Source organism: Lonchura striata, chromosome 6 (genome assembly GCF_046129695.1).
Source record: "Lonchura striata isolate bLonStr1 chromosome 6, bLonStr1.mat, whole genome shotgun sequence".
NCBI lineage: Eukaryota > Metazoa > Chordata > Aves > Passeriformes > Estrildidae > Lonchura > Lonchura striata.
Window position 1 is genome coordinate 49,203,872 of NC_134608.1, and position 14,554 is coordinate 49,218,425.

At 37.3% G+C, this 14,554-nt stretch overlaps 1 protein-coding gene across 10 annotated transcripts in view; it reads left to right on the forward strand.

The window, feature by feature from the left end:
• Positions 1 to 14,554, forward strand: part of PLEKHA7 (pleckstrin homology domain containing A7) — a 145,127-nt gene that overhangs the window by 106,253 nt on the left and 24,320 nt on the right. For 7 of the 10 annotated variants that reach the window (XM_021525582.2, XM_021525585.2, XM_021525583.2 and 4 more), the window contains 5 exons: positions 1,727 to 2,212; positions 7,460 to 7,976; positions 9,983 to 10,069; positions 10,431 to 10,550; positions 12,342 to 12,395. In XM_021525582.2, the coding sequence (XP_021381257.2) occupies positions 1,727 to 2,212; positions 7,460 to 7,976; positions 9,983 to 10,069; positions 10,431 to 10,550; positions 12,342 to 12,395 (1,264 nt within the window). The remainder of the gene's footprint in view (positions 1 to 1,726; positions 2,213 to 7,459; positions 7,977 to 9,982; positions 10,070 to 10,430; positions 10,551 to 12,341; positions 12,396 to 14,554) is intronic. The other 3 variants (XM_021525588.2, XM_021525590.2, XM_077784275.1) reach the window with 1 other exon arrangement.

Consider the following 14,554-nt stretch of genomic DNA (forward strand, 5'->3'; position numbering starts at 1 on the left):
CTGTTTGTAGATTTGTATATAAAACTCATTCATATTTTAAAGAAAGAATTATTTTTAATTCTCTTTATTTTCAATTTAATTTCTCTTAATTATTTTAATTTATTCTGTTGCAAAATAGTTAACTGTTATTAAGAAAACCTGGTGTTCAGAATCTGTGTATGCATGCGAGTTGTGTGCCCACAATTAGTGACCTGGATCAATTTCTCTCTATATATAATATTTTGGGGAATTTCAGGTAAAAAGTTCCAGTTTCTGTGGGCAGATTCATACACCTGCCAGAGCCTTTGGGAGAGAGAAGTAGAGGAGAAAGAACAGAAGTTTTATGAGTTATTTCAAATGAGTGTGTAGAATTAGGATTGAAGGGGGAAAAGGATGCTAAAAATGGGTAAATCATAAGTATATAGAGTTAATGGATATCAACTAATTTATGCAGGTATGAACTGATAATGAACAAATGTGCTTCCAGATTTTTTTCATTTTCTGTAAATTGATGTAGTCTTCTTGCTGGTTTGGCTTTGAAATGTGATTCTTTCCCTGTTCCTCCATGTGAAGGAGCACTGTTCTGTGAGACAGCCCTGCTGTAGCCACTGTGGGCTGTGAGGATTGAAATGTCATAGTGCAATTTCTCTGAGTATCTCACACTGCTTTCATCTGGCCAGTCAAATATAAGCAAAGGATCAGTGTCTCTTCCAGAGCTTTACATTCGGTATGATATTGCGTTAAGACTTTCTAGATTTAATTTAAATTTCAAGAAACAACCTGTTACCTCTTTCCTTATCTTCTTTGTAAGGACAGGAATAATTGATAGAAAATTTGGGGAAGTCTGGCACATTAGAAGTATCGATCCAATGTCCTTGCTCCTGAGTAGACTATTCTTTTCTAATTAGACTAAAGTGAAAACAATTTTATCATGGCACTTATTCAGAATTTACTTTCCATAAAGCCTTAAAGAAGCTGAACTTTGTTTCAGAGATGAGGTGCTACGCTGACATCAGTGAGAACCCATTATGTTGTGAGAGAAAAAAGTTGTTGAGAAGCTTATTTTTATAAGGAGGTGAAGAAAATTGCAAATGAAGTATGTAATATGTTAAAAGCAACGTGAAGCTTTCAGAACCCTCAGACATTTTATAGTGAGTTCAAACTGAGTATCAAGATTTATGATATTATTTAGGCAATAAGGTAAATAAGTAAACTAGTGTGTACTGCAGCATGGAGCAATTTTTCTTCAGGAATAGCTCCTCAATAGAAATTCCCTGGGCAATGGTACTGACTTAAATGTGGATATTACTCTGTCCTCTTGGCCAGAAGAGACTGGTCCCTGAGGTGTCTACAAAAATATGAAAGATATTTTTTTATATTTTGCCATGAGCAGCTGGCAGCTTAGTTTTGGTTTTTTGGCTTTCAGTGTTTCCTAGGATAGGAAGATTTTTTTATTTGCAGCTTTTTTGTACATGATGTTTTGCTGAACACTTCTTTCGTACAATACTAGTATTTTCAGTCATTTTTACAGATAAGTAATTTCTGCTTTCTTGACAGCACAATAAAGGTAACTTTTGTCTAACTGGCATAGCAATTGAGTTTTGCTGAGCATATTTATTGTAAGTATCAAATTTATCACAGTCTGCAGACAGGGATTTTGTGGGTATCCTTTGTAAAAGAGCAACAAGACCACACCAACTTTTCACAATTAACCAGTATTCATTACTGACACGCATTTTCTTTTCAGGGAAACTGAAAAAGTGGATCAGCAAGCAGTTCCCCAAGTCAATCATGTGGATGCCTGCAAAGACTGTGTGAAGGCAGAGATTACAGACACAAAAGAAAGTTATCAGAAATCAGCTGAAATGCTTGGATACGATAAGCGCGAAGAGATAAGAAGAGAAAAGGAGGAGGAGGAGCGTTACATCCACAGAAAAGAAACTCTGGAAACCAAAAAGGGAAAGGCTAAGCATGCATTAACAGAAGCTGATTCATTATTTCCAGACTTAAGGAATTCATCCTGGTCCCAAGTAGCTCAGCCTCAGCCAGCTGAGAAGAATGGAACGCTTCCTAGTTCATTGAGTATGAGTGCTGGGCTAGTGGAGCAGAATGGTACTGGCTCATATAAAAGAGGGTTTGTTCCCAGAACAAATCCAGATAAGCAGTTTCAAAGGAAAAGTAACATGGCTCAAGTGGAGCACTGGGTGAAAGTCCAGAAAGGAGATACAAAAAGGTTAGTAACAAGCCCATCTCTAACTAGATGGGCAAGCGGCATTTTCTTAAAGTGTGTATGATACCTTCAGTGCAAATCAAAAAATATTTTATGGAGACAATATGTAAGAAGACTTACTTTTTCCTTCAGTGCAGAATGTATTTTTCTGGTATTTATCTCCTGGAAAAGCCAGTATGGGATTGGCTAATCAAATCTCTTTAATGTTGTCACAGTATTGCAAGCAGAATAAGTGAGATTAGCATGCTATTTTATTTTCCTTCTTTTAATCACTATGGATGCTTAAAACTTCTTAAAATTTACTTAAATTTTGAACAGACAGAAAGTGAAGTGCAACCTTCTGTTATCTCTTATTAGTAAACAATTACACAATATAACTTACAGCTAATTGTTTGTTTTCCACTTCAAAAAGTAAAGAATGCTTATTACTTTCCTTCTCTTTTCTGTTCCTGTTCCAAACATCCATTCACTCCTCTATATCAGATCACTGCACTCAGAGTCACAGTGGGTGTATTACATATTGAAAGGTCTCCATATATTCATTTAGTTAATGAAGACATCCTAGGATGGTCTTTTTTCCATTTTCAGTCTCTGAAAATTACATGAATAGTACCAATAGGTGAAATGCACTGGAATGCTTTTGTCGTTTGAAAATCTCATAAGTGTTTTGCTTTCATAGTCAGATTAAGTGCCAGTTGGACAAATGAAGTGATGAACATGTGTGTCTGTTCAGAATGTCACCTTGGGTCAAGTGGTAGGAAGAACATTTGGGTTTGATGCTACTTGTGAAGATTTTTCAAAGATGCTTGTTCTGCTGAATTAAGTGTTTTATAAATCTGCTCAAATCTAATTATAGCATAAACAAACAAGAGAGCTTGGCATGTGGTTTTTAGGAGAGAAAAAACATTTTGGGAATTAAAAAAATTCTTTTTTAAGCTAACATTTGTCAATTCAGAGCCAGTAAGAAGCTTCAGGCTTCCTAATTTTGTGTGGAAGTCCATTCTTCTATTCTTTTATTTTTGAAATTACCCTTGAAGAAATCTTCTTACTTTTTTACATTATGTCATATTCTTTTAGACTGCTAGAGTCACTTAACTTCCATCTTTTTTGCTTGGATATTAATCAGGACTTCTCAAAAGAATATGAGTTTAATGAAAAAAAGTAGTTGGCAAGTTAGTTCTTATTACACACATTGATTTGTCTGAAATAATACAGAAACTGATTGAACTAATGAGCTAATGCTTAAAAAGCTTCTATTGATGTTTTTTACATCACAAGTCCTGGAAGTGACAGGCTTGACTAATAGCTAAATAAGTGTGGTTTTCTTCCAAATTACTCTTTTCAGTAAATTAACTTTAGGGGTGTGTATCAGGTGCAGTGTTAAGATAGTGTTATTGCAGGTGCCAGGCTTTGTTCTAGAAGAAACCAGCTACCTCAGCTGGAGCTGCTGTGTATTTCACTGCTAAGTAAAAATAAAGATAGATATATGTATGTCTGTGTGTATCTATTTCTAGATATAGCTCTATATCTGCATATACATACCTCTAGAAATGTCTATTTTGGCTCAGTTGACCTTGTTTTCTTTGCCTTTTCCTGACAAATGCCATTATATTCTCTGCATTCAGAATAAATTGCATGTTACCTTCCCAAAGATTGAGTCATCTTTCAAATGGCACCTGCTGAGGGTGCTTCAGTGTTGTTAAATGATGGATAGAAGCGGAGTGTTAGTTGTCAAATATCTTCCTGATTGCATGGTGTAGAAATTTAAGCTAGAGATGATAATTTGATTGACATTACATTTTTATTTCAGTAAGTAGTAGTAGACCACTTAATTTTTTAAAGCTCCACATTGATTGTTATTCCAGCTGGAATCTTACAAACAGAAAACCTCTGAGGATTCAGAGGGCTGGGTAGTTCTTGAACACAGAATGAATACAGTTTTTATTTGTTTCCTGGCTCACGTGTGTACAGATGCAGTACTTGCCAGCAAGTTGCTTATGACAAGAAAGAACTCTTTCAGCTAAAGGGTTTACACAAATACTGAGATTGTCCATATGACTGCTTGTAGGCATGGCACCTTTTATATAGATCTTCCGACCTTTCAAATAGATGTTTTACTTCCCTTTTTAATGAAGCAGTCCATTTGCTAAGTGGTAAATGTTAGTTAGCTGTCACTTTGGAGACCCACCTCTCTCAGTGGTCTCTCAGCTGCACTCCAGTGGCATCCAGCGTAGGCATCTGATCCCACTCTATTCTCAGCAGATGGGAATACCTGCTTTGGTAAATTTTATGCCAGCCTTTCAGAGAGATGCCAAGAACTGGAAGAAAGTTTGAAAGGAGGCTTTCAGGAGGCTTTGGGTTTTAAGTAGTTAAAGGTCAATGTCAGAACTATCAAACGTCAGCTGTTCAGAAATTGTTAGGTTTTGATCTGGTTCTGGTGCCTACTAAGTATAAATTTAGTGCATAATTATGAAGAATTTGCTATTTCTAACAGTTTACTTGCGTTTTAGAAATACATAAATCCAGTTAAGCTTAATATTTCCCCCCTACATGCAGTGATGTTGAGATACTTCCTTCCTTGCAAAGAATGTTAAAGCCTTTCTTGTTATGCAGAACTTTCTGTTCCTTCCTGATTTGCTTAAGAAGAAACATTACTTGTCTTTGTTAGCTTCTGTGCATTCCCATGAATGGGCACAGTGTTTCTAATAATAGTACTTGTTGTCTTTTGGACATCTATCTTCTCTTTTTACAATATCTTCTGTGTGGTTGCTTCCCATTAAAGACCCTGAAGGTTTTCGTGGCCAGCAGACATGTAATATGACATCAGGCCATTTACGCACTCTTTAATGTCTGCTTTCCTTTTAAAATTCTCTACACCTCATCATTCAAATGAGGGAGATTCTCAAGAACAGCTGCTTTTGCTCACTTTTGCTCTTAACCTCCAAGAAAGCAATAGTCCATTGTGGACTAATGTGAGCCATTTGGGACATTATTCTTTACCTAGAAGTTGGTGTGTTGTCTCAGAGCCCATTTTTATATGATGTAAATTATCTCTAAGCATCTCAAAGCTTGTGTGGTAGAGATGCCATCAGCTCAGAGCCTGTCATCTCAGCTTGAGGTTTCTCCTAATTCAGATACTGAGAAAACACAATGTGCCTCTATGTAGGCAGTTGCCTCCAAAGTTCAGCTCTGAATATGACTTTCCCTGTGCAATGTTATCCACATTCAACTTTGTTTTCTTTTTATAGCAGGCTGAAATATTGCATGAAACTGGCTCATATCAGCTGTTCCACGTACTGCTTTCAAAATAACCGCTTTTAGTGCTTCCCAGAAAAATTCATCCTTTTCTAGGAGGAAGGCATGACTCCCCTTGCCCCCAACAAAACTCATGTTGTCTTTGTTTTCAGGTTGGTTTTGCTCCTAAAGCTGCAAGCCCCGCTGGCTTCGCTGATTGCCACCAATTCCATCTGATCTCAATATTCTGCCTTTTAATGTCCAGTCAGAAAGTAATCACACGCAGGTGGTTTGCAATATCTGATAGTTTGCTGACACCTTCAAGAGATCTCCACTAAATTGGGCTATAGGAGTGGTCAAGTCACCCTTCCCTGTTTTTCCAATGAGAAATCACCAAAGAAATCTGTCTTAGCTTCACACCTGCATCAGATGTCTTTTTGAAGCATTATCCCCTCCAAGCATTCCTGGTTCTTATTGCTATCTAGATGAAATACATTTCTACCCTGTTTTCTTGTGGAAAAAAATTGAAATTGCCAGCAAAGTACATTCAAAGTGCACATAATGCAATGAATTAGAGAATTAAAAGAGGTTCCATGACCACTGTATGCTGATCATTGAGTTGCCTGTATTCATATTACCTGCTTGCTTTAACCTTCACTCTGAAATTGGAGGTAACATCAAGATTTTGTGATATGAGGGGGCAGAGCCATTACAGATTTGTAATCCACCAGGCAGTGCAGGGCAGTTATTGTGCTTGCTGGCATGAGGAATTATGTATCCTCTTCAGAGTACCCATATTTCAAGGCAGTCCAACAGTGTCAAATTCTGCAAGTGAAAAGGGATGGTGGCAACTACTGAGCAGCAGTTGCTGGTAGCAAATCTTTCCTCCTTGCTTCAGTTATTCTTGGATGCTGAACAAAGATGTTTTTTTCCATCCTGGCCTTTCTTTCATGTGGAATTCCTGCATTTTCCAAACCATGAGGTCTCCCTCTTACGCAGAGTGAAACTTACTGAGTGAAGTGATGAAAACATCTCAGCTTCTTTGTTTGTGTGGTTTTGTGCTGGGTTGTTTTTTTAATTTTGGGGTTTTTTTTGTGTTGATGCTTTGTAGCAAGCCTAGCAGAATGCTTTTCACTTTGGAGGTTCTGAATAAATGGGTAAATGACTCCAAGTACAAAACCCCCAGATATTTGACTGAAGAATCAGAAATTAGACAGGCAGGCTCTTATACATGAGGCTATGGAAAGATTTTGTCTTCAAAGGAGAGAGGGAGCTAACTAGGCTTTGTCAAAACTTTTGCCAGTTCTATCTTAACACTACCTTCTAAAATATCTAGTTTGTACAGCTTAAGTGTTTTATGGGTCCAATACTAAAGCCAGGATGTAATGCTCTTTTATATTCTAATTTGTCAATGACCTTTGTTGTAAAAAGTCTCACATTGCTCAAATCAGTAGAACCAGTAGCATTAGGTAGAAATAAGTTGTACAGACCTGTGGACTTCAAGCAGTTTCTTTTAATTTTCTTTCGTTTTGCTTCATTCACATGAACAAAAACTATCTGAGATATTCTGGATTGATGAGATTTCTTCTTGCTTTTAAAGATACTTATATTGAACATGTGTTTCTTTTCGTGAACTGCACCACCTAGTGGTGAGCACACTTCCTGCGAAAGGAATATTTTAATTTATAGACTCTCTCGGTAAACATGACAATAATTCCTTTCTTTATGTTCTTGACTTTCTTTTTAGTTTAAGTACATCATGCTGCTGTTCCTTAAGTTTGTAGCTAGTGGTTCATACTAGGTTAAACACTAAATTAATATCCTGTATTCCTGCAGTGTAGTGTTTGTGTGCAGGATAGATGTCATAAATATTGCTTTGTTAATATTTCTATGAATTCTGTTAAAATGTCTGTAGTTCTTCTGCTTATGTCATTAGAGGTGTTTTTTTATCAGACTCCTACTCATCAGTGTGTGCTAAAATCTACCCTTTTCTTTCCTTTTTTTTTTTTTTTACAGCATCACTTCTGATCAGACACTTACACGTCAGGGTCCCAATCCTCCTTTTCCTGAAAACTATCACACTTTGCCAAAGAATACCAGGCAGCCTTCAGGGAGCTCACCACCACCAAACCGCAACTTGCCGAGTGACTACAAATATGCACAGGATCGTGTCAGCCACTTGAAGATGTCCCAGGAGGAGAGGAAAGCAAATAAGGATGGAACTGTTTGGCAGCTGTACGAGTGGCAGCAGAGACAGCAGTTCAAGCATGGCAGCCCCACGGCCCCACTTTATGTAGGTTCCTCAGACTTCATTGATCGTGCCAAGTCGAAAAGTTCATTAGATGTTCCGCGATCAATATCTGTTCCGCCCTCTCCGTCTGATATTCCTCCACCTGGACCTCCAAAAACCTTTCTCCCACGGAGACCACATACTCCTGCAGAAAGGCTCACGGTTAAACCATCTGATGAGAGACAGGCTGTGGATGTTCCTCTGACTGGATCCCCCAGGAAGATTCGGAATCGTGCTGTAAAGGTTGGTATCCCTTTAACTGATTACAAACTGTTCTACATGTGGTGTCACACATGAGGGATTTATTTAGTCATGGTTCATTGCATCCTTCCTCATGTATGAAAGATGATGTAAGTTGTAAAAGCTAATACAAGGAATAATTTTCTCCTCAAGCTCTTGCCATTCTGGTCATATTTATTAACTTTTATTTGGTTTGGAAGGGAAAATTGGTGGCACATCACATAGGTTTGGAATATTTTAATAAAAAGCTGGAAGGCATATGCTTACATGTATAAAGTGTACAGACGGTAGTATTTTTATATAGAGAGTATGAAGGCAAGAATATAAAACTCAGCAGGATGGAATCTTCCTTGGATATTTATTTTTGCTTGTAGCTTTGTGTTTGCTGTGCCTGCTTTCTCTACATGTTTTGCTATTGTAGTTAGTCATACAGCTGATTCTGGTTTTAGTTCTGGTAAAAGCCATATTATTATTATTATTACAGTAAAAGATATTATTTTTCATGCATTTAATAGTTAGGTCCAATAGGTCCATTGGGCTAGCCAAATTCAAATAGTGTTGGTCTGAACCTTCAACTGTCTGAATAATTTCAGTATGGGTTTTTCTTTGTTGGGACTTTTGTACCCTCTTATCCAGAGGTGATAGAGGTTTCCCTATTTAGTACTCTAAATGCTCTCCTTGCCTAAGGAATTTGAAGAAATTTGTGTTGAATCAATAAAGGACTGACTTGTCTTGGTAGATCTGGAATAATTGGTATTGAAAGCCTCTGTATTCACTTAATTCTTTGACCTCAGCCACAGCCTCTGATAAGGGAAAGTATCTGCAAAGAGAGATACTTATAAATCCAGATACCAGTGTGGGTTTAGGACCATGACTTTATGCTGCAGCTTCATACACAGTTTAGATTTTTTTTCTAATGTGTATGTTGTGTAGCTGTTGGGTGTCTTTCAGCATTTATAGATTTATAATATTCTGTCAGAAGGTGAAATAGCCTAGTGATTTGCAGAACTGGAAATTAATATTTTTAACTCCTGATTATATTCTACCACACATTGGTTTCTCCACATGTAAGTTGAAGGAGCATGACATCCTTACAAAGGCATGTACAGCAGTCTTTTCCTTTCTTGTGCAATATAACTGCACAAATTTTATGCTCTTTTCATGGCATCTTGGCTTTACCAATATTGGGAAACACAATTCCTCATCATGAAAACTTTTCTGTGGAACTTCTGGGAAAGTCTGTAGAGAAAAATGCTCATTTTTTTTATATAAACACACAGCATTATTCTACATTTAAATGTGTCTGCATTATTCTATGATACTCCATGCTCCCTGTACTGCTCTATTAAATTCCATCCAATTGCACTTAAAAAAAAAACAAGGCAGGTGAGGCAAATTCAGTGAGAGGCAGGAATAAAAATAACTGAGACATTTAGCCTGCCTTGAAGAACCCATAGAACTCTGGCTTTGAGAGAAAGATGAAAGAATGAGTGTGCAGTAGGCTTTCATATTGTAAGCAGAAAGGGGCAGATCAAGGATGATTATTAAAAAACCCCTTGGTATTGATGGAAGCCATTGCCACAAGGTGTCAGTCATGTCAGTAGCTTCACATTGCCTGGCTAAAAGAGAGCATTCACGGTTGTTGCTATGTGCAGTCCAAGCCTGCTGTCAGAGGGCATCATCCAGCCAGGCTTTTTTCTGGGAGACACTGGGTGTTGGGGGAGAACTTCATGAAGTCTTTTTTTATTCGCTGAAAGCGACATTGCACATTCTGCTGAAGCATCTCATGCTGCCACAATCCACTGCTCTGCCCAGCATCACAGGTGCTGAATTAGCATCTGTTCATTCATAAGTTTTTACTCATCAAAGGATTGGTCTGCCCAGTGAGTGTTACCCTGATCTAAGCACGCCACGAACTCGAGTAGAAAATCTGTGGCAGTGGTGCAGACTGAATTTGCCACAGCTGGCACTTGACACAGTCCTTACCCTGTGGCTGTGGCTTCTTGCAGAGCTCCACTCACCTGGATCGCCGCTCCATGCCTGCCATGGGCTACATGACGCACACGGTGAGCGCGCCCAGCTTGCACGGCAAGTCGGTAAGTGCAGAGCACGGCCCCTCTGCTCTCCTTCCTCTAGTGCAGCCAAGTTTAAAAATCCATAGTCTTTAATGTTAACTCTATTAGTTAAAGCATAAATAACTCGAATGAGAGCTTAATCGTAACCCAGAAAAGCCTGTAGGACTTTTGCCTTTATCTGCAACATGAGCAGGGGTGAGCTTTCTGTTATTACAGGATTCAAGTTTTATTATGTTTATTTGACCAAATGTAGAGTTAATTAAATAATTGCTTAATCGTGTCAAGTAACTGCTTTCTGGGCACTGAGGTGAAAAATGTAATTATAGTTCCTCTCCCTGAAGACTGCTAATTTCCTCTTTACAATGTGTCTAAATACCTGCAGCCTGAAGAGTTAACATTGCTTCTCATTCGATTAAGGAGACATCAGGCTAAGTTGGCTAGTATAAGAAATTACACAATCGCTCAGTTACTGCAGCACTTGCCAACTAATTCCACCTATCAGGTCAGCTGCTGCGTGGCTCATCTGTGACATTTTGTGACTCTGCAAATGCTTCATTAGTGGCATGCTTGAGTCTGTGCTTCCTTGCCCATTCTTTGGTATTCCACAGTGCCCAGGTCGTTTGCGGGTTTTCTTTGCTTACTGTATTTGCTATAAAAGAGGAGCGTTTTTAAGTTACAGGTCGCCAGTGCATCTGTTTCAAAGTGTCTACTTCCTTTTTATACTGTGTATTTTTACTATTTCTGAAAATGCTGCATCTTCAGAAATGTGGGTTAAAATACTGTGTAAGTTCATTCTAAAGCAAAACCATTTCTTTGTGCTGCTTTCATGGTGGGGCTGGCTCCCTGTGCCACGTGCTGCATCACCTGCAAATTGAAATGCATCAGCCAGTCTGTACATTCATATGAGCTTGTAACTGTGTCAGTTCTGCAGGTGAACATTGGTTCATAAAAGCTCAGGAGCCTCTTGGATCATCTGTGGTGCTCTTGATTGCACTGGTGTTACTAAACCTGTAAATGTGAAATCAAACAGAAATGTACTCACAGAGCTCTCTGGTTCTTATTATAGCCTCAAAAATGGAGCCACCTGGGAATAAAATCTGGTGACTCTTCTTGGAATTGATGAAGGTTTTGGCCCAAGACTAAAGTGATTTTTTTGAATTAAAGAAGTTTAATTTCCCAATTACCTCACCTACAGAACAATTGCACTAAGATGGGTGGTAATAACAGGGATTTCCCCAAAAATGGGCAGACTTTCTAGTCAAGTCCTCAGCCAATCTTACAAGCTGATCTGACCAGAATTGTAAGTGAAAACCTCTAAAGAAATGCAAGTGTGATCTACTGATTTTATGGCATAAAGGGTTTTTCTTTTCTTTTTCTAACTACACATTCTCATTGGCTCAAAACTTGAGAAAAGGTATAGTTGTGTTTTTCTTTTATTCTGAAGTTAATTGCACCCAGGATATGAAATGCTGACAAAATAGCAGTTAAATTCTAGGAAGTTTTGGGCATTTTGGCTAACTACAAGTAGCGCATTTCAACAGTTAAACTTTATTTTGTATTGCAAATATCCCCTTTCAAGAGAGGAGAAAGAACTTTCTTATGACTTCTCTGCATGTTTTTCTTGGAGGGACTGTAATAAAGATGTTGCTAGATGAATATAACTATAAAACTAAGCTTAATATAACTACAAAACTAGCAATTACAGGTGAGGCAATGAAAAATAAGGGTCAACTTGAATGCTATTACTTAAAGGACAGAATGGATTGTCTAATCATATATAAATGAGATATTTTTCAGAATTTTATTCACAAAACTGATTTTATACTTTCCCTGAATGAAGGAATTAATATCTTAAAATGCATATAAATTGTGATTAAAAGTATCATAATGATATATTATATGATGTCTTCTAGTTACATCTGACATCCAGTCACACCACTCTTACTTTTTCAGTGAAGGGCTAGTCAGTGGAAATTGATCTTGAAAAAATAATTTTTAAAAATGCATTGTTTCAGGTAGTTCTGGGTCATATTAGAGATTAAAACAAAAATCTAGATGCTTGGAGGGGGGGTAAGGAGGCAGTAATACTCTTGGGAGATACTCTTTCCCATTTTTTAACTTTAAATAGCAATATGCTGGTGGAGCAAATGTGCTTTTCTTTTATGTGCTCCTACTCTGTTTTTTTGTTCTCTCTTCCATCTGTTTTCTTGTATATAGCAAATCCAAATATTCTGAAATGGTTCCAAACATTCAAATATATTGCACTGTTTTTTTCCTATGTACTTACCTGAAGGCGGATGACACTTACATCCAGCTGAAAAAGGATCTGGAGTATTTGGATCTAAAGGTAAGATTTTAGATGAGTCTACTTCATTTTTTTACCTTTTTCAACCCAGTTGTCTTTTTTGTATTGCGTTTGTATCTGCAAATTTTAAAGTAACTTTCTAGTCTGAGATGGAAACTGCTTTTGTCTGTGCTTAGAATATTTAGTATCTTTTTAGTATCAACTATACAATTAAGGTGAAAATTCTGAAAATGAGGTTTCTTTAGTTTGTGAGAATGACTTGTGTTGTTGGTAGTGAGATGGATGATATGTGGGTTTAGGGAAGTCAGATAAAAGAACAGAATGAAAATGTTTCTCTGCTGTGGCATTTGTACCAATATGAAGTCAACACCTCTAAGTTAAAATGCACGTTCTTTTAATGCAGCTTTTCCCCTTTAAATCTTCTTAAACTGACTTTTCCATGATTTGTATAATGTGCCATATATTCTTGTGAAAATGTGATTAATTAGCACTGTCATTGTTTTCATGTTATTACAGCTAAAAGACTTCAAATGCACCCATTCATCCAACCATCCATACAGAGAATCTGGTCAAGTAATGTTAGGAGGTATTTCTTTTTAAAAAAGAATTAAATATAATACTGAGTGTCCTATCACTTGTCTAAATGACTTCTGTCTGGTACACTTGATGGTTGGCAATTTGAAAGCAAATCTAAAGTTCTTAATATCAGGTTTGGAAAGGAAAAAAAAAAAAAACAGCAAAAGGATTGTTTCACTTAGCAAAGTAGTTTGCTTCTTTCTGTGGGATGTAGGATGTCTTGCCATATATAAATCACGTGGTTCCTGAAAATCAAGGTGAAGGGAAGTTTGACACCGTGTTGCCTGTCTGGTTTGCATGTACAGAGCTCACTGTGCCATGGGATGTTGCCTGTGAGCTGATTGCACCTATGAGGATGTGCATTTCAATCTTATCTGATGTTTGAATTTCTGAATATATAACCAAATATATAAATGGAAAATATTACTATAGAACCATATATGTATTTAGCGTGTAATATAGGTGATGTGTATGTAGTCTAAATGATCAAATATGTAAACTGTTGGAATCATGAATATAAAAAATTTAAAATTGGTTGGACACATTTAGTTTTAAGCCTTGTCCTTGGTTTGTTCACGGCTTTTCCAAATGTAACTGCAGCCAACTATCAGATTAATTTTATGACAAATTACAATTTAAAAAGTCCTACAAGGTGAGAAATTATTAATAATCACAGTCTTTTTTCCATTATAAAACACAATAATTTTCACAGTTGAAGTGACCACAGGTGAAGCTTCTGAAAATGTGATATGCTTAGCAAAATTCTTAATGGGGGGTGTTCCTAACTTTTTGGTGGGTTCTGTCCAGATCAGTTTGTTGCAGTCTGGAACCCAAGGGGATATTTGGTCTCTTAGAGCTCCCCTTGTGCCTTCCTACTGCCTGTAGCACCTAACAAAAACAGCCAGAAATAAAAATGTACAGGGGCACCTGATACTTCTGTGCAAAGAAACTTAATGCCAGCTGGTTCCCTTTTGAAAATCTTGACACTCAAAACGTCAAATGTGTTTCCAAAGGAATATGTAAATTTTCAAAATGGGCATTTCTTAATAACCTTCTTTCAGTATTGGTCCAGAAATGTAGAGTTTCAGCTCAGGTTGCTGAGAGATTAAAGAGCCCATGTGAAACTCGAGAAGGTGTCCTTGTATTGGTTACGTTTGTGTTTTTCCACTAAATGTAGCAATGCTTTGATTTGTGATACAAGGAAAAAAGAAGAGTGCACTGCATGAAAGGAAGCAAATGACACAGATTTTAATAACAGCAAATTCCCAGGTCATGTATGTAATATCTTCCCCCATTTAAGATGCTGGAAACTTTGATAGAAAGCCAATTAGTTCAAGTATTTCTTTTGACTACATTGGGCTTTGAATTAGACCCACCCTGATTAAACAACTTAAATTAGGACATTTTGGAATTGGAGTTACACTTTTTTCTTTTCACTAAATCCATTATTTCTGGAGATCTTTCTTAGGGGTTTCAAAATGGACCTTTTCAATGTGGAATTGTGATTGAGCAATTAACTGCAGAGTTCTTAGGTGTGACCTGAGAGTGTGTGATCCCTGCTGCTCGTGGAGTTTTGAGTTGTGAGGTTTGGGGGTTTAAATCTTTAAAGTCTGTAACAAGCTATG